The 20550-nt window shown below is 45.7% G+C and overlaps 1 protein-coding gene across 1 annotated transcript in view; it reads left to right on the forward strand.

Moving 5' to 3' along the window:
* The window catches only part of HYDIN (HYDIN axonemal central pair apparatus protein), a 326576-nt gene that overhangs the window by 300649 nt on the left and 5377 nt on the right, over positions 1-20550 (forward strand). The window contains exons 73-82 of the mRNA XM_084906677.1: positions 63-270; positions 765-986; positions 2969-3138; positions 4726-4924; positions 5432-5590; positions 9124-9401; positions 10570-10789; positions 12433-12645; positions 13783-13946; positions 15005-15155. Of these exons, the coding sequence (XP_084762803.1) occupies positions 63-270; positions 765-986; positions 2969-3138; positions 4726-4924; positions 5432-5590; positions 9124-9401; positions 10570-10789; positions 12433-12645; positions 13783-13946; positions 15005-15155 (1984 nt within the window). The remainder of the gene's footprint in view (positions 1-62; positions 271-764; positions 987-2968; positions 3139-4725; positions 4925-5431; positions 5591-9123; positions 9402-10569; positions 10790-12432; positions 12646-13782; positions 13947-15004; positions 15156-20550) is intronic.

Genomic DNA, 20550 nt, shown 5'->3' on the forward strand with positions numbered 1-20550 from the left:
TTCTTTAGCAGGTTGTAGCAGGTGGCCTACTCAACTAACCTGCTGTCCTCTTCCCCAATCAGGGTACAAATTGATGTCTTCTTCACACCAAAGCAAGAAGGAGATGTGAACTTTAATTTGATCTGCAATGTGAAAAGGAAAGCCCAGCCTATGACCTTAAATGTCAAGGCTGAGGGCTACACCATGAATGTGGAAGTCAAGTGCAAAGACAGGACTGGCTTAGTCAGTTTCTTGACTCCCAATCAGACTACCGTTGTCAACTTCTATGAGGTAAAGGTGGGAGAGGCCCTTACTCCCTCTTGGTTTCCACGCTGGCTGGGAAAGGCAGTACCAGTGACTGTTATTAGCTGAATCTCTCTGTTCCAAATGCCGGGGAGACCAGGAGAACAGAAAGGTACCAGGAGCTGCTCCAGCCCCAGAATGTATATGATTTTGATGTGAATGTTTTCTTATTTTTCAAGGGATGGAGAGCCGGTAGGCAAGGGGAACGATGCTTGTGTTAAGCACATAGGCAGGTTGTTTGGCTACCAAGGGAGGTCTAAGAACTAAATTGCCCTCTTACTCTTCAGATATGAGGGGGCCCCAACACTTGATAGCTCTTGCTGGGATATCCTGGCCACATTAGCCTAATGGTGTTCAACTCACTAACATCATTGTCCATTTCTATTTTCCAAGGGATATTTTCCCCCAACCTGTTGCATATCCTGATCCCAGAGGAGTGAACCATGGTTTGCATTCACTCGACATGTGCTCTGTCTCTCCAGGTGGAGCTGAATGAATGTGTCCAGTGTGAGTTCACCTTTATCAACACTGGGAAGTTCAACTTCAGCTACCAGGCAGAGCTCTCTGGCCCCAAGGCCCTGGTGCAGTACTTAGAGTTCTCACCCACGGAGGGCAACGTGGATATAGGGCTGAGTGCATCCGCCAGCCTGAATTTCCAACCATTTAAGAAATGTGTCTTGAAGGGCCTGGAACTCAGAATCAAGGTGAGACTGATTGAACACTGCCCAACACTGAAAGCACTCAAAGAATCCTGTCTTGGAAGAATAATTGTCCTGCGTGTTTCTGGTCTTCTCTATCCTGCCAGCAGCTCCTGGGGAGTGGCTGTGTTGGAGATAGTCCCATACACTCTACTCATGGCCTCCACCCAGGTGCCTGGCGAGTGTCAACTAAAAAGCAGTTAAGCACTGCCTTATTGATTTTAATGGTTGCATTGGTATATCATGCAGCCATTAAAATAAATAAGGGAGCCAAGGAACCGAGAGGTCACCAGTCTGATTCCTGATCAGGACACGTGCCTTGGTTGTAGGCTTGATCCCCAGTAGGGGCCATGCAAGAGGCAACCGATCAATGATGTTCCTCTCATCCATGTTTCTCTCTCTCTATTCCTCTCCCTCCCTCTGTCTCTCAAAATCAATAAAAAGCATATTTTTACAAAATAAAATAAAATAAACAAGGGAGATTGATGAGAGGTAGAGAGAGAGAGAGAAAGAGAGAGAGAGAACAAACATGTACAACATTTTCCAAGGTAAGTTATCAAATGAAAAACCAATGAGTTGTGATGTCAGCGGGGATGGCAGAGAAGGATCTCTGAAAAGCTGCTCTTCTGGAGCAATGAGAACACTGGCAAAAACTATCAAAATCAGCTTTTTCAGAACTCACTAAATTACCTCTCACCCTCAGCATATTGGCCTTTGATCTCATTCCTGTCATCTCATGGTCACAAGCTGACCATCCCTCCTGCAGCCCTATGTCTACATTTCAGAGTGGAAATAAGGGGAAGAGCCTGGAGCCAAAATACTTCCCCAATAAGACTTTGACTCTTTATTCAAAATAGGACACCTTTTGTTTGCATCCCAATGACCAAACTATGTCTGATGGCCACTCCTAGCTGCAAGGAAGAATGGGAAATCATACTGTTCTTGTCCTTTTACACCTGACTTATTACACTCAGCATAATGTGCTCAAGATCTATTCATGTTGTTGCAGGTGGCAATATTTCATCTTTTTATGGTTGAGTAGTATTCCATTGTGTATATGTACAACATCTTCTTTATTCCGTCATCCACTGAAGGACATTTAGGTACCATATGATTTCACTCATATGTGGGCTATAAAACAAAAAGCAACAAATGAACATAAAACACAAACATACAAACAAACAAAAAATAGAGTGATACATACAGACAAAGAATGGTGGTTACGAGAGGGGAAGAAGGTAGGGGACAACAAATAGGTAAAGGGAGTCAATGCAATGTGACGGAAGGAGACTAAACTTCAGGTGGGAAACACACAATGGAGCACACAGATGTCATAAAGTTGTACACCTGAAATTTATATAATGTTATTAACTCATGTTACTGCAATAGGTTTAACTTTTTAACATTTTCTAAAAATGGGAAATCAAGTATTTTCACCTGGGCACATTGACAACGGTAGGAGTGCTGGGAATCAGATATTGGAGAGTAGTAGTTTTTGCCACACCCCTCTGCCTTCAAGATGAATCATTGCTTCAGGAGCAAAGCAAGAACCAATGTAGAGACTGGTTGCAGAGTAGCACATCTTGCTTTTCTCAAATGCACAAACTTCTGCCCAGCCAGCGTAGCTCAGTGGTTGAGTGTCAACCTGTGAACCAGGAGGTCACGGTTCGATTCCTGGTCAGGGCACATGCCTGGTTTGTGGGCTCCATCCCCAGTAGGGGACATGAAGGAGGCAGTCAATCAATGATTCTCTCTCATCATTGATGTTTTCTTCCCTCTCTCCCTCTTCCTTCCTCTCTGAAGTCAATAAAAAATACTTCATAAAAAATAAACTTCTAACCTCTGAGTTAGAATCTGCAGATGGAACCGTGGGACCTATGTTGTTGTTGTTTTTTAAACACTTGCCTGCCTCCCTCCTTCACTCAAGGGCTTAAGAGTCCTTCCCTCTCACTTCTAATCACACTCCCCCTGCCGTTTCCTCCCCGCAGATAAGCCACGGCCCGACATTCACGTGCAGCATCTCAGGCAATGCCGTGAACCCTGCTGTCCATTTCTCATTCACCAGCCATAACTTTGGGACCTGCTTCATCTACCAAGCCGGGATGCCCGCGTACAAACAGACCCTGGTTATCACCAACAAGGAGGAAACGGGTATGAGGTGAGCGGACTTCCAGGAGCCCCCAGATGAGTCTGCAGGTGGCGTGCAGCCACGTCAGAAGGAGAGGGGGTGTGGGGATGAGTCAGACACAGGTGGGCATGAATCCCCAGGTCTCCTTTTCCCGCCACTGACACTGATGCTTGGAGAGCCGCGGGCTCCTCCACGGGAAATCCCCTTCCTGAAGTGAGGAGGCAATGCCGGATGATCTGATGAGAGGACTGAGGGCCTCCGCTGACTTTCCTCGTGTAACAGATGTGGAAACGGGAAAATTTGGAGAGTTAAAAAGTGAATTTCTCAGGCCAGTGACGTCACAGAAAACAGTGGATCTATACTGAGCCTAAACCTTCTGACTCAAATTCAGCCTCTCCACACCATCCAGTATGGAATGTCCCAGTCCAGGTTTCTGGACCCTATTACAGACCTAACAAAACAGAATCTCCAGAAATTGGCTGAGGGACCTGCTAGATTAGTGCTATGCGATAGAGTTTTCCTTGACAATGAAAAAAATGTTATATTTCTGCACTATCTAGTATGGCAGCCTGTAGCTATGATAAGTGAAACTGAGGAACTGAGTGTTTTATTTTAAAGTAGAGGCCTGGTGCATAAAATTTGTGCACTTGTAGGGGGGTAATAGGGGGAGGGGCGGTCCCTCAACCCAGCCTGCACCCTCTCGCAGTCTGGGAGCCCTCAAGGGATGTCTGACTGCCAAAGAGGCGGGAGAGGCTCCCACCACCTCCACTGTGCTCGCCAGCCATGAACCCAGCTTCTGGCTGAGTGGTGCTCCCCCTGTGGGAGTGCATTGACCACCAGGGGGCAGCTCCTGCATTGAGTGTCTGCCCCCTGGTGGTCAGTGCACATCATAGTGACAGGTCGTTCTGCCATTCGGTCAATTTGCATACTAGCCTTCTACAATATTATATAGGATTTAAATACTAGTTGCATGTGCCGAGTGGCTATCATATTGGGTAACACAAGTCTGGGTTCCTCCCTAGCTATGTGTGACCTTGGGCAAATTTTTTAAACTCTCTGTGCCTCTGTCTCCTTGCCCAAAGTAGGTGATAATGACAGTACCTCCCCTGCCCGAAGGGCGTGGCTCAGTGATTATGCATCAACCTATGAACCAGGAGGTCACAGTTCAATTCCCAGTCAGAGCACATGCCCTAGTTGGGGGCCCAATTCTCAGTGTAGGGTGTACAGGAGGTGATGGATCAATGATTCTCTCTCAACATTGATGTTTCTATCCCTCCCTCCCTCTCTTTTCCTCTCTCTGAAATCAATAAAAACATATTTTAAAAAAAAAAAAAAAAAAAAAAAAAGAGCGCTGGCAAAGGGTCATGGGACTTTGAGTTTGAGGCCTAATTTTGCCAGGATCTCATGGTGTTATTTGAAGTAAGTAGCTTGACTTTGCCCAAGAGAATGTGGGCTGGATCATTGCTGGGTCCTTTTCAGCCCTTAAATGCTATGACTGTAGGACAGCAGGGCAGGAAATCCATCAGGACCAAGCTCGGGCGTGGAGGCGGGGACCCAATCAGTCCCCCTGGGTCAGCCTTCTCAGAACTTACCCACCTTCCTCCTGCTTCTCTCCAGCATCGATTGTTTGTACACCAATACCACCTACCTCGAGGTGAACTTCCGTGTGGATGTGATAAAGCCAGGAAAGTCCATGGAGATCCCAATCACCTTCTATCCTCGAGAAAGTATCAGTTACCGAGAGCTCATCCCCTTTGAAATCAATGGGCTCTCCCAACAAGTAGTTGAAATCAAAGGGAAAGGCACCGAAATGAAGGTAAGAGGCGGTCCTCAGACTGGCAGCTTCCCTGCCCTTCCCAGCCCCCTTGGCCCACCTGAGCCTCCCCCTCGCCCCGTCTCCTGCCCCTAAACTGCTCTGCCACACGTCAGCAGTCCCACCGAGGGGTGAATTAGCCGATCAGACTCAAGTGAGTCATGGCTCTCTTACTCAATTCCAAACTTGACTTTAAAAAAAAAAAAAAAAAAAAAAACATGCCTAGGGAGGGGGCAGTCCCCAGACTCCCATCTATCTCACCCCCTGCCATGGGCTCTCCAGTACCCTGAGCTTTCCCATCACGTCTCTTAGCACAGCTGTAGTTATGTCATTGTTGTTTAGTGGGCACATGTATGCACATAAATGTTATTGAGCGAGGGAAGGCTCATCGAATGTGAAGAACGGGGGACGCTGAAAGCGAGGGACCACCCTGGGCTCCCCGCCCCCGATAGACATTTTTTCTCATTAGCTGACAGCCCCTCCCTCCCTGCTCTCTTTCTCGTCCCACAGATTGTAGTCCTGGATCCGGCCAACAGGATCTTGAAGTTAGGAGCTGTCCTGCCGGGGCAGGTGGTGAAAAAAACGGTTTCGATCATGAACAACAGCCAAGCCCCGGTCACATTTAGCCATTCCGTCCTGTTCTCGGTTCCAGAGCTCCGGGAGCCTAAGGTGGGTGCTCGGCGCTCCCAGTGGCCTCTCCGTGTTTCCCTGCGGCGTGGACGGCCAGGCCGACATCGCTAACAGGTCACAGTTCTTCTGCGCCCTCACTGTGCCCGGACACGCTCACAGCTCTCCGTGCGCCGTCCCCGACCATCTTCACAGGAACAGCCCGGGGTCCGTGCTTTCACTATGCTCAGTTCACATCCAAGGAAACCGAGGCTTAAAGAGGCAACGTCCCTCTACAGGGCAACAGAGTGAAACAGAAGGGAGGCAGTAAATTCTAATGAATAAACACAGATCTTCATTGCAGACAATTTGGAAAATATAGAAAATCAGAAAAGAAAACATTTTGCCCATAATCTCAGACCCAGAAATAATCACTTAACATTTTCATGTCTATCTTTCCCAGGTCTTTCTTACACATGTTTTAAAAATATATTTTATTGATTTTTTTTTTTTTTTTTTTTACAGAAAGGAAGGAAGACGGAGAGAGAGTTAGAAATATCAATGAGAGAAACATCAATCAGCTGCCTCCTGCACACCCCCCACCAGGGATGTGCCCACAACCAAGGTACATGCCCTTGACCTTTCAGTCCTCAGGCTGACGCTCTATCCACTGAGCCAAACCGGTTAGGCCCTACACATTTTTTTTTTTTTACAAAAATAAAATTACAATGTTTGTATTCATTTTTTTATTAAATTATTATCTGTGTACATATTTTAACATTGCCCTCCCCTTCCCATACATACCCTCCCTCCCCAGAGTTTTGTGTCCAACAATGTTCGTATTATTTTGAACCCATCTCGTAACACATCGTAAATACTGTCCATGTCCTCCACTGCCACGTGTCCACTGCTCCCTCCAATAGGTAGACAGACCAATTGTCTATTTCTGCTCAACTCAGGTGTTCCTGATGCTTTATGTTATAAGCAACAACATCTGTCCCTGCAGCCAAAGCTATGTGTGCATCCCTGGCTCTCTGCTCAGGGCAGACTCCTAGAGAGGGCAAGGAGAAGAGGAAGTTTCAGTACCCATCACCACCTGCCCCTGAAAGGGTGTCCCCCTCTGCACTCATCATCTGTGTGAGATGCACCCTTGTTCTTACATCCATGTCCCAAGTTCCCTGGAGAGAGGAGCTACCCGTCCCAGCTGCCTGCTCCCCTCTTACAGTCATCAGTATGCGGATGGCCCCTTGACAATGGAGTAGGTGTGCTTCATTCATCCCAAGGGTAAATGTATCCATCCCTTACATTGACTCAGTAAATATGTGCTAGGTGCAAAAAATATACAGATGTGTCTTAACCTGGGCTGCCCTAACCAAGTGGACTGGGTGGCTCACATAGCAGACATTTATTTTCTCGGTGCATGGATTCGTGCACCGGTGGGGGCCCTCAGCTTGGCCTGCGGGGGTCAGGCCAAAACGGGCTCTCAGATCAATCTGAGGGGTCTCAGATTGCAAGAAGGCACAGGCCAGGCCAAGGGACCCCACTGGTGCATGATGGAGGCCAGGGAGGGACTGAAGGAGGGCTTCAGGGCATGTCCGGCCTGTCTCGCCTAATCCCGATCGGCCGGAGCCCAGCAACAATCTAACCTACCAGTCGGAGCATCTGCCCCATGGTGGTCAGGGCACATGATAGAGACTGGTCAAAGGGTCGAACGGACAGACACTTAGCCTATTGGGCTTTTATTATATAGGATAGTTCTGGAAGCTGGGAGTGTGAGGTCAGAGTGCCAGCATGGTCTGCTTCTGGTGAGGGCTCTCCTCCTGGCTCATAGGCGGCCCCCTTCTGGCTGTGTGCACACACAGCAGAGAGCAAGCAAGAGAGGGCTATCCAGTGTATCTAATCCCATCAGGTCCCTCTCTCATGGCCTCATCTAAGCCTAATTACTTCCCAGAGGATCGGAAAAGGTGGGGGCTGCTCAGAGGGCGGCTGCACCGAGTGTTACAGGATGGAGAGGGATCTCCCAGGCAGACAGGCGGGGGAGGGTGTTTCCGGCAGGCAAAGGTATACCGGCCAGCAGGAGTCAGTGCTTTAGGAAACTCAGATGCGATTCAGTGTGACAGGCACACTGCGGACCACCTGGGGGATGCAGGACACACAAGCACTGGCCGTGAGAGGCCAGCCACAGCCAGGACACAGTGGGTACCTTCACCCAGAACCCCGTGTTGCCCACTTTGCCATCCAGAGAGCAATAATCACTTAACATGTTGGTGTCTGTCTTTCCACTAATGAGGCGTCGCCTGCCTCATTAATCCAAGTCAAAGTCTTGGTTCCCAGTAGGTCAGAGCCCTCACGGTTTGCCTACCAACCGGCTTCTTTAGCTGATCAGACACAAGCTGCCGGTGACCTGTGCTGACCCCACCGCCTGGGCTTGGCTTCCAACATCCTCGTGTTTGGAGAACTCGCTAGGATCACTGTGCTAGCGCGGCCTCTCGGCCCGTTATCTCACGCCCCGCTGCCTGGGCCCACTTGCTGGTGACTGCCCGGCTCCGGACCGAAGGGAGCTCACGGTGGAAAAGGGGTTTGGCTTCCTTGGAGCTGATTTTGATTTGCCTTTACCAGGACCAGGTGGGGGAGAGGGGACCACACACATTCAGACAGTGGTTCTCCAACTTTAGAACTCACGAGTCTCCCAGAGCACTTTTGAAAATGCAGGTCCCAGGCTCCTCCAAGAACATGGCAGGGCCCCTGAATCTGCATTGTAGCCAGCACAGGGAGCTGCGGGCAGGGGGGCGATCCTCAAAAACCACAGAGCACTGAGTGTTTTTATTCCCTCTTCCGTCTCCTCCAGCAGAGAGTAGTGGTTCTTTGCAAGGGGTTAGAATGAGAATTAACATTTATTGAGTGCCTATTCTGTGCCCTACATTTTACTTTATTTTTTTAAATATATCTTTATTGATTTCAGAGAGGAAAGGAAAGGGAGAGAGAGAGATAGATAGAAACATCAATAATGACAAGGAATCATTGATCATTTGCTTCCTGCACACCCTACCCTGGGGATCGAGCCCGTAACGCAGGCAGGTGCCCTGACAGGGAATCAAATCGTGACCTCCTGTACATAGGTCAACGCACAACCACTGAGCAACACCAGCCAGGCTGTGCCATATATTTTATATAGATGATCTAGCTGAATGCATCACAGGATGTTAAAATAAGTTGTCAAAGATGGCACAGCTGGCCCTAACCAGTTTGGTTCAGTAGATAGAGCATTGACCTGTTGACTGAAGGGTCCCAAGTTCGATTCCGGTCAAGGCCATGTACATTGGTTGCGGGCACATCCCCAGTAGGGGGTGTGCAGGAGACAGCTGATCGATGTTTCTCTCTCATTGATGTTTCTAACTCTCTCTCCCTCTCCCTTCCTCTCTGTAAAAAAAAAAAAATCAATAAAATATATTTTTTAAAAAAAGATGGCACAGCTGGTAAAAGAGAGCAGCATTGAGATTTGCCCCCTGGGCTGTGACAGCAGCAAGACCTGTAGGAATGGAGGGCCTAGCAGCCCCCTGCCCTCAGCTGCTGAGGCCCACTGTCCTCTGGCCCAGGTCATCACCCTGATGCCCTTCAGCCACATCACACTGAAGCCCAAAGAAGTCCGCAAGCTGGAAGTCATCTTTGCCCCGAAGAAGCGCATCCCCCTCTTCTCCGAGGAAGTGTTGATGGAGAGCATGGGGCTCCTGCGCCCCCTCTTCCTGCTCAGCGGCTGCTGCCACGCCCTGGAGGTCTCCCTGGACCAGCAACACATTCCCTTCGGGCCAGTCGTGTACCAGACAAAGGCCACGCGTCGCATCCTCCTGCTGAACACGGGCGACGTGGGTGCCAGGTAGGAGCTGGAGCAGAGCGCTCAGGCCCTGCGTCGGATTACACATTTGTCTCACAAGCGTGGCCACTTTTTATTTCTTTCCTTTGCCTCTTACATCTCTTTCCTTCCTTCAAAATGTGACTGTGATGGCCTGGTTACTAAAATTAATATTCTGGAGCGTTTGCTCCTGTGATGTGCCCTTTGCATGGCTCATCTCATTTAACCCCAACAATTCTACGAGACCAGTGCTATGACTGATCCATTTTACAGATGAGAAAACTGAAGTAAAAAAGAGAGTCAGTACCTTTTCCAAAATCTCACATTTAGCAAGAATTTATCAGGCGCAGGTGCAATGCTGAGTATTCTCAAATAGAAGATCCCACTTGGCTGCCCCAGGACCCAAGATAGGTTCTGTATTGTCCCCATTTTCACAGATGAATTTGCTGCTCAAAGAGGTCAGGTAGCTTGCCTGGGGTCACCCAGCCAGGAAGTGGGAAAGACGGGATTGGAACCCCGGTGTATCTATGGCAGCTCTCCTTCCCACGCTCTTCCCACTCCCTAGCGGGGGCCCACCCCAGCCACTCAGGCATGCCACAAAGCTGTGCAGGCCGCACACCGCGCACCTGCAGGGGCGCCCCTCACACAAACTCAGTGTGATCGGGGCCCCGAGGGTGCCGTGTGGCAGCCCTGGCCCTGGAAGCACGTCGGTCTGCACTGTCCACCCTCTGTCTCCTGCCTGGACCAAATGCCAGACCACAGAGTGACGACCACTCAGAGCCATCGCATCCCAATGCCACCAAGAGCAGATGCAGCCCTCACAGGCAGGAATCATCTCCACCTTCCTGGCTCCGGCCGGGGAGGCCGTGCAGGGAGTGGTTAAGGCCACAGCCTGAGGAAGGTTCCAGTCTTCACTCAGCCACTTCCTAGCTATGAGGCCTTGGGTGCACACGTGGAAACACGTTCCTTTGTATGTCCCCGATGCAGCCACTTCCCACCCTGCTCAGCTCTGAGAGGGAGCCCAGTCATCTTACCCTGTCCACACAGCCCCTGCGTTACCGAGCAATCTTTCTCATCCCGGTCCCGTGGAGCCCACAAGGGGGCGAACCTCCGGTCTCGTTCTCAGCGGCACTGAGGACATCCCCAGGACACTAGTAACCTGTCTTCCTTGTCTCCTTTTGTCTTGGAAAAGGTTTAAGTGGGATGTCAAAAAGTTTGAGCCTAACTTCTCCATCAGCCCGGAAGAAGGCTACATCACCACAGGCATGGAGGTGTCTTTAGAGGTGACCTACCACCCCACGGAGGTCGGCAAGGAGAGTCTCTACAGAAACCTGCCCTGCTTCATCCAGGGAGGCCCTGCCCTGAGCCTGACCCTGTCTGGAATCTGTGTTGGACCGCCCGCAGTGAAAGAGGTCAGTGAGCACTGCCCACAGAAGGGCCATTGGCCAGAGTGGGCCTGGCAAGCCCCACAGGTGAGCTCAGCCAGGCCTTCCAGAGGCAGATGCTCTGTTCAAATAGTCCCCAGCGCCCACCTCAAATATTCCGACCTGCTCCTGTGCGCGCACACACGCCCACCCTCCTCTCCCCCCCCCCCCCACCAGGGTCTTTGCACATACTTTTTCCACTGCTGGAATGTTCTTTTTTCTTCTTCGTTTAGTTAATTCCTATTCATTCTTCAGCTCTAAAGTCAAGCATCACATTCTCAAGGAAGCTTGCATGGACATCTCTGGCTAGACCCAGTTCTGTTATAAGCCATGAGTGAGGGGTGAACACCTTACTATGTGCTGCTGTTTTTTAATAGCCTTGGGTTAACCCTCTGCTAGCTCTGTTCCCAGAAGCCTACCAGTGCCCTGCCCGCCATGTTCCTGGCAACACTGCTTATGGTAAAAATGAGACCTGACCCCCATCTCTCTAATTTTGTTATTTCAAGCATGGCATGTAAAGGGAAACATACAGAATGCTGTGAACATGCATGAACAGATCTTGGCAAGAACACATGCTTTCATTTTCTTGGTTACTTAGGAGTGAATGGCTGGGTCCAAGGGTAGATATATGTTCACTTTCTTAAGAACCTACCAAACTGTTTTTACAAAGTGGCTGTGTCATTTCACATTCCCACCAGCAATGTCTGACATTTCCATTTGTATTACATCCTTATCAACGCTTGATATAGTCTTTCTTTTTTATTTTAGTCATTCTAATAGATATGTCATAGTATTTCATTGTAGTTTTCCATTTGCATTTCCCTAATGGCTAATGATGTTGAGAATCTTTTCAGCTACTTATTTGCCGTCCATATGTATTCTTTTTTGAAGTATTTGTTCAAATCTTTTTTTAACAAATTGGGTTGTTTGTTTCCTTAATATTGAATTTTCAGAGCTCTTTATATATATTCAGGACACAAGTTTTACATTTAGGTCTTCAGTCTGTTTTAATTTCATTTTTGTATGTAGTACAAGATATGGATCAAATTTCTTTTTACGTACGTGGATATCTAATTATTGCAGCACCATTTGTTGAAAAGATTATCCTTTCTCTACCTAATTGCCTTTGCACTTTGGTGAAAAATCAATGGATCATATAAGTGTGTCTATTACTGAACTCTATTCTTGTCCATTGATCTATTTGACTCTTTTAATACCGATACCACATTGGTCTGTGTTGTTACATTCAATGGCCAGTTCTCACCTTCATCCCACTTGACCTCCTGGTAGCATTTGACACCTTGAACAAGTACCTCCTTCTTCAAACGGTTCCTTCAAATGGCTTCCAGGATACCACCCTCTCCTGGTTCTCTTCCTATCTGATTAGCTGCTCCTTCCCATCTCTTCTGATTCTTCTTAACAATGGAGTGTGCCAGTCAGGAATTCATCCGTAAGGTCCTTCCTTTTTCTAAGTGTACTTAACTTCCTGATAATCTCATCCAGTATTTTCATCTTAAAAAAAAAAATTGCTAAACTGACAACTCCCAAATATGCACCTCCAGTCTGGACTTGGCTGTGAACTCCAAACTTGTAGATTCCACTGCCTGTGTAAAGCGCCTGTTCTCTTCCAGACGGTAAACTTCACCTGCCAGGTGCGCTCCAAGCACACGCAGACCATCCTGCTTTCCAATCGCACCAACCAGACCTGGAACCTGCACCCCATCTTTGAGGGCGAGCACTGGGAGGGGCCCGAGTTCATCACGCTGGAGCCCCATCAGCAAAACAAGCCCTATGAGATTACCTACAAGCCCCGCACCATGAATGTGGAGAACCGCAAACATCAGGTAGGCCGAGCACCCCATCCGTTCGTTTCGAGGTGCGACCTGAGGGAGAAGTTGTGTGAGGGAGGTTAGGGGACAGAGCTTGGCAGCTCAGAGAACGTTAGAACGAGAGGGGGCCCTATCTTCCGGTATCTTCACTCCCAATACTAAGCAGATACAGCCTTGGCTGCCATCAGTTTTTCATTCTGTTTATTTTCACTGTACATTCTATCATGACCATTTTTCTTTTTCTTTTTTTTCTTTTTTTTAAATATATTTTATTGATTTTTTACAGAGGAAGGGAGAGAGATAGAGAGCTAGAAATGTCGATGAGAGAGAAACATCGACCAGCTGCCTCTTGCACCCCCCCTACCGGGGATGTGCCCACAACCAACGTACATGCCCTTGACCGGAATCGAACCCGGGACCTTTCAGTCCGCAGACCGACGCTCTACCACTAAGCCAAACCGGTTTCGGCCATGAGCATTTTTCTATTTAATTGGGTAGTCTTCATGATGATAATTTTCCTTATATATATATATATATATATATATATATATATATATATATATATATATATATATATATGATTGATTTCAGAGGGGAAGGGAGAGGGAGAGAAGGAGAGAGAGAGAGAGAAACATCAATGATGAACGAGAATCATTGATCAGCTGCTTCCTGCACGCCCCTTGGGCATGTGCCCTTGGCTGGAATTGAACCGGGGACCCTTCAGACCACAGGCTGATGTTCTATCCACTGAGCCAAACCAGCTAGTCCTCATAATCATTTTTAATGACTGCCTGAAATTTTGAACGAGGGTTTCATGATTTATTTGGCATTCTCCAGGTGTTGAATATTCAAGTTAGCTCCCAATTGTCATGCTCCTATAAATGATTCTTCTATATATTCTTATATAGGTAGGTAACTTTTTCCCCCAGATGGATTTTTCTAAAGTAAGATCCCTTGTCTGTGATTACTGGTTCAAACACCTGGGAATGTTTTTTTGTTTTTGTTTTTTTTTTTGACTCTTGAAGCAGCTGCTTCCCCAAGTGTTATGCTCATCGGCAGAACCTCCATTAATCCCGTGTGACTACCAGGCCTGAGAGGTGCCTAATAAAGGCCCCTTGGCGTCATTCTGATTGCATTTCTTCCCCTCCTTAGGGCACCCTCTTCTTCCCCCTGCCAGACGGGACCGGCTGGCTGTATGCGCTGCACGGAACTGCCGAGCCCCCCAAAGCCGTGGCCAATATCTTCCGTGAAGTGCCATGTAAGACGCCCTACACTGAGCTCCTGCCAATCACCAACTGGCTGAACAAGCCCCAGAGGTAAGGGAGTGGGGCATGGGGTTCGAGTGGGGTTGGGACAGAAGGAAGACTTCTCCTGTTTAGCCTGGCCCTTCTCCTGGTCAGGGCCTCTGGAGGACATTGGCTAAAAGGGCCAGAGATCAAGGTCCCTGAGGTGGCCAGGCATTGCCTGAACTCTAAGCCTCCAGAGACATCCTCCTGTTCAGTGCTCTCTATGAGTGGCTGGTTACCTACAAACCTCCTGAAACAGTGCCTGGCACCAAAAAAAGTGCTCAATAAATGTTAGTTATTACTATTGTCATAACGATAATCATGGTGGTTATTATTGAGTGTTCAGTCTAATTACCTAAGCCAGTGGTCAGCAAACTCATTAATCAACAGAGCCAAATATCAACAGTACAACGATTGAAATTTCTTTTGAGAGACAATTTTTTTTAACTTAAATTATATAGGTAGGTACATTGTTATTAACTTAATTAGGGTACTCCTAAGCTGGCCTTTGCTAAAAACTCAATGGGCCAAAAAGCCACATGTGGCTTGCAAGCTGCAGTTTGCTGACCATTGACCTAAGCCACTGGCCAGAGAAGGACATCTCTTGGACCTTGTACTTGCAGTGGTAGTAGAGAAGAATACAAGGACTAGAGGAGCTTGGGGCCAAACAGCCTAGTCTCCTTCTCTTATAGCTCAGGAGCCAAAGGTTGGGAGAAGAGGCCACTTGCTGAGCATTGTGGGTAAAGGCCCACACCTAAGTTCTGCCAATAAATGGTCATGTTACCCAAGCATGGTGTCTCCCTTCTCTTGGCCTCGTTTCCTCGCTAGTAAATGGAGATGGTAATGACATGCACCTCCTGCAGACATCACAGGAATTAAAGGCCTATAACACATGCAGAGCACTGACTTGATAGGTGGTCAGTAAGTGGCAGTTACTGTGATTGTTAGAGACAGAGCGAAGGCTAGAACCCTGGACCCAGGTGTTTTACATAAAATCAAGAGTAGAGATAGCACGTCTCCTTCCTCTCTTTGGGCAAATATCTCATTTTTCTCTATCCTCCCTTCTTGTGCTCCTATGGCTCCCCCAGGTTCCGGGTCATTGTGGAAATGGTGAAACCAGAGAAGCCAGACCTAAGTGCCACCTTAAAGGGCCTTGATTACATTGATGTACTGTCTACATCCAAGAAAGACTACAAGCTGAACTTCTTTTCCCACAAGGAGGGACTATACAGCGCAAAGGTATCCGTATGCCAAAGGCACTGCCCTGGAACCCTGGAGGTCTGACCCTGAGGTTGACAATCTGGGTGTTAGGGAGTGAAGAAGTCCTCCATAGCCAGCCTATCGTTATCCTGTCGGGCTGATCATTTATAGCGACCTGGCAAAGGCAGTCCGGATCCCCAGCCTCTTTAAGACGGGACCAGGTTGCGAGGCCAGCCAGCCGTCACGTAGGCCCATGCCAATCTTTAAGGAAGAAGAGTCATAAAAACTCTTACACAGTTCGTAACACTGGACTGGCAAATACCAGACCACAGTAATAAAATATCCCATTTTCTGGGTGCTTATAGAGTGTCTAGCATTGTGCTGAGCACTCAATACACATAGCTGGTAATGTCAGAGCCAGGATTCAACTCAGGCATCTACTCTAAGACACCATGGCATCTTTCACATAGGAGCTGTTGTTCTTAATTCATTCATTAGTTCAATAAACATCTATGGAGCATACATGCCATATACTAGGTGCTGCTAACACAGCAATCATCAAAAATAGACACAGTCCCTATTCTCATGGACTACACAGTCCAGTGAAGGGAGGTGAACATTAATCAAATAATTGCATTATGAATGCATTATCATAAAATGAGGTATGTGCTTTGAAGAAATGGAGCATATGTGAACTCACAAGAAAGGTCAGTGCTGAAGATAATATATGGGAATTACCTATTTATCGGTAGTATTTAAAACTATGTGGAGAATGGAATTACCTATAATTCATAGGGAAAGATTTTTAATGTGGGGGGGGGGGGGGAGAGAAACCCAGAAAGTAGGAGTACATCTCCCCTGCCAGAAGAGATACTGGTAAAACCCACCCAATAGTATGTCATCTCCTCTCCTACAATCACTGAGTTAGACTGCTCCACTCAGGTCACCTTCACAAACAAGTTAACAGAGAACCTTAAAATTAAGGAATCATAAAACATCTGAAGGGGGAAAAGCCACCATAAAATAGAAATACCAGCTCAACAAAGAACTCCTGAGATAAGAGGTATTAAAGCAAACAGAAGAAGACTTTCAATGAATATTATCAACTAGAGCCCGATGCACAAATTTATGCACAGGTGGGATTCCTCAGCCTGGCTGGTGATCAAGGCATATGGGGGGAAAAGGGGGCCGCAGCAAGCTGAGTAGGGGGAGGGGCCAAGGGAGGTTGGCTGTGGGAGCATACTACATTGAGCATCTGTCCCCTTGTGATCAGTGTGTGTCATAGCCACTGATTGACCAGTCGTTCTGCTCATTCCAGTCATTTGGTCGTAATGGTCACTTAGGTTTTTATATATATAGATATTCTCAAGGGAATAAAGGAAGATAATCATACCCATACAATAAGAACAGGCTGTTGTGGAAGAGAATCAATTGGAGACCCTAGAAATGAAAAATAGGATATTTGGAATAGAAAGCCATAAAGGTCCTGGCCAGTGTGGCTCAGTTGGTTGAGTGTTGTCCCATACACCAAAAGGGCACCAGTTCAATTCCAGTTGGTCTAGCACATGCCTGGGTTGTATTCTCAATCCCCAGTGCGGGGGCATGTGGAAGGCAGCTGATTGATATTTCTGTCTCATATTGATGTTTCTCTCTCTCCCTCTCTCTAAGAATCAATAAAAACATTTTTAAAGATATAACCATAGAGTACAGATGAATAGTGTAATGAACTCTGAGGAAGAATTATTTGTAAGTTAGAATACAGAACTGAGTAATATCACCAGGCTTTAGCACATGAGTACAAAGAAATTGAAAGATGAAAAGAGCCAAAACCGGTTTGGCTCAGTGAATAGAGCGTCGGCCTGCGGACTGAAGGGTCCCAGGTTCGATTCTGGTCAAGGGCATGTACCTTGGTTGCAGGCACTTCCCCAGTAGGGGTTGTGCAGGAGGCAGCTGATCAATGTTTCTCTCTTATCGGTATTTCTAGCTCTCTATTCCTCTCTCTTCCTCTCTGTAAAAAATCAATAAAATATTTTTTTTAAAGGTGAAAAGAAAGAATAGCAGGTGTTGGTGAGAGTATAGAGAAATGAATTCTTAGCTATGGTAATATAAATAGTGCTGTCACTTTGGAAAACAGTCTGGCATTTCTTTATATTCTTAAACATAGTTACCATATGACTCAGCAATTTCACTCCTAGTTATATACCCAAAATATAAACTACTTAGAATGATTTTCAACCTAGAATTCAAAACTATTATGAGAACTAAAGATATTTTTAACATGCAATGACTCAAAGTAACCCACCCATATATACTTTGAAAGAAGTACTACAAATTAAAATTTTTTAAATTAACAAAATTTTAAAGATAAGTAAATGAATCCAAGGGAAAGTACAAGGATACAATGAACAAAGAATCTAAATTGATAGGTAATTTCAAATAATTGTTGAAAAGCAATCTGAAATACTTCATATGGCCTCAAATTAGGAAGGGAAAGAATAAAATAAGGCAATGAAAATAATGTTCTCATTCTGTTGGAAGTAAATGGGGAAGTAAGAGATATTTTCTCTTTTATAGAGAAGCGTGGGGAGGAAATGGAGATTTTCATAAACTGTAGGTGTGAAGAGAAACATATAAATAAATATATGTATTAAAATGTAAGTGTAAAGACTTTTGAGTAAAAATGACAATGAAGCCAGATCACAGAATTTCTTTACAGTAATAAGTATTTAAATTGACAATAACAATAATGTTGTTTTAAATCAACAATAACAACAGAATTTTTAAAAATCAAGAGCACTTTTGGTTATGATGGAGTAACTAGCCCTCCCACCACATAAACCATAAAACTGGACAAAGTAAATGTCGGAGGCAAGTCTTCTCGGACTTTGGAAAACAAGCAGCACAATACTGCAATTCATCAGAGAGAAGGAAATTGGTGAGTCCCATGATTGTCCTGGATCTCTGCCCAGGGACAATCTCCTGACTGCAGTGCAGCGAGCTCGAGTCTCAGGAAAGTGCAGCAGCCCCAGTGAACTGAGGTGACAGAAGTCAGAGTTTGGTGCAGCCGAAATCGCTCGTCGCTGCAGGATAAGGCACCAGAAAGGAGGGAGCAGGATATGGAGGGCGTGGAAGTACAAAAGTCTATACAGGAGTTCTCTTCGAAGTCCTTGGCTGAAGATGAACTGCACATGCACAGGAAGAGACTACATGAGAGAGCAGCTGCTACAGGGGTGATGTGGGATAAAGGCGCACTACGTTAATCAGCACTGGGGAACACGGGAGGTCTGGCCCCGACAGAGTGGAGAGGCTGCATTAGCCACACCTCCTCGGCCCTGGTAACCCAGCTGAAACACCTGACAGGCCAGAAGAAAGCACCATGTCCCTTCGGTAAGATCTTCTAGGGGCGGGCCTGGAAAAGCCTTCACTAAAGAAATGTGGATATCGAATCCCACCAAGTTGGAAGGTCTTGAGGAATAATACCTTGAGTTTTACTTGTATCTGCTCTAACAGAGCATAAAACCAAAGCTACACAAGTTTAAAGTGTCGGTGATTGAACTGCCTCCTAGAATAAGATCAACACTCTCATCAGGAAGTTAACAGAATACAGAATCTCTTCAATGATCATCAACAGTGTCCAGTACACAAACAAAAATTACTAGACTTGTGGAGAAGAAGGAAAATATGACCCACAGGCAAGAAAAGAAGTCAGTCAATGGAAACTGACTCCAAGATGGGACAGATATTGGATTTAGCAGGCAAAGACCTCAAAGAAGCTATTGTAAACATGTTTCAAGAACTAAAAGGAAATATTTTTATGTAATTAGATAAAATATTATCTTAATGAGTGTACTGATAAAGAATCTCAGCAGAGAAATAGACACTATGAAAAAGAACCAAATGGATACTCTAGAGCTGAAAAGTACAACAAACTGAAATGAAAAATGCATTGGATGTGCTCAGCAGCTGATTAGAGATGTGAGAAGATGCATTGAATTTGAAACAAACCAATAAAAAGTTTCCAATCTGAAGAACGCAGAGTAAAAAGATTAAGGGAAAACAACCAGAGCCTAAGGAACCTGTAAGAAAAATATAACATGGTCTAATACACGAGTAATATGAGTCAGAAGAAAAGAAAGTGAGAATGGGACAAAATTATTTGAAAAAATAATAGCTGAAATTTCCCTGATTTTATATAAATATATATATATATATATATATATATATATATATATATATATATGATTTATAGATCCAAGAAACTTGGCAAACCTCAAGCAGGAAAAATATAAAGGAAATCATGACTATGCATATCATAGTAAAACTGCTGAAAACCAAACATAAAAAGAAAAGCTTAAAGCAACCAGATTTAAGATCTATTACATACAGAAAAGGTGCCCCCTGACTTCTCTTCAAAAGAAATGGAAGCCATCTAAAAAGTGCTGAAAGAAAAAGAAATTATCAACCTAGAATTCATTATTGGCTGAAAATATCCTGTAAATGTGAGAGTGAAATAGACATTTTCAGAAAAAAGAACATGAGAGAATTCATGGCCAGGAGACTGGCATTACTAAATGCATGAGCATTATTGGGATGCAAATAGGTCTTCTTCATCCTGAAGGGAGATGGTACCACATGGAAACTTGGGTCTGCTGGAAGGGAAGAACAGCACGAAAAATGGTAAATAAATAGGCAAATATTAAAACATGTTTTCCTCCTCATAACTTTGTTTAAAAGACAACTGACAGTTTATAGCAAATATAACATTATAATGTGGATGTTCTTACCTACATAGAAGTAAAAGGTATGATGATAAAAGCACAAAAATGGGATGGACAGGACAATGAAATTATAGGTCAGTACAGCTACGGCATTTGTGCTGTGGGCAATGTGAGGTAGGAAGCATAAATGGTCAGTTGTAAAGTGGAAAGTGATGAAATGCTAACTCTACATTTTGACAAGTTAACACTTCACCTTGTCAGCTCTATAGCAACCATGAAAAATCTTTCCTTTAAAAAGAGAGCCATGAAGCCATTAGAGGAAATGAAATATATTCTGAAAGAATACATCCTGACCCAACAGAAGACAGGGAGGTAGCAACAGAGGAATGAAAAATGAGACCGATGGAAAAGAAAGAGCAGGAAGGCAGACTTCAACCCAAACACATAAATGATTATTTTATAATAAATGTATTGGATAAAAGACTGGATGCTCCAATGAAAAGACAGAGGGTGTCAGAAGCACTCTAAATCTAAACACAGGAAGAGGCTGAAAGAAAAAGGCCGGACACATTAAGAACTATGGCCGCCTAATAATACGATAAACAACGGAAAGTGTTAAAAAAAAAAGGGGGGGGGGCAAAAACAATCAAATAGACTCTACTTCATGGAGTAGACAGACGTGTGAATGAGCAATAAGCAGCTGAGAAGATGCTCAC

Source organism: Pipistrellus hanaki, assembly GCF_964339955.1.
Source record: "Pipistrellus hanaki genome assembly, chromosome: 15".
NCBI classification, from domain to species: domain Eukaryota; kingdom Metazoa; phylum Chordata; class Mammalia; order Chiroptera; family Vespertilionidae; genus Pipistrellus; species Pipistrellus hanaki.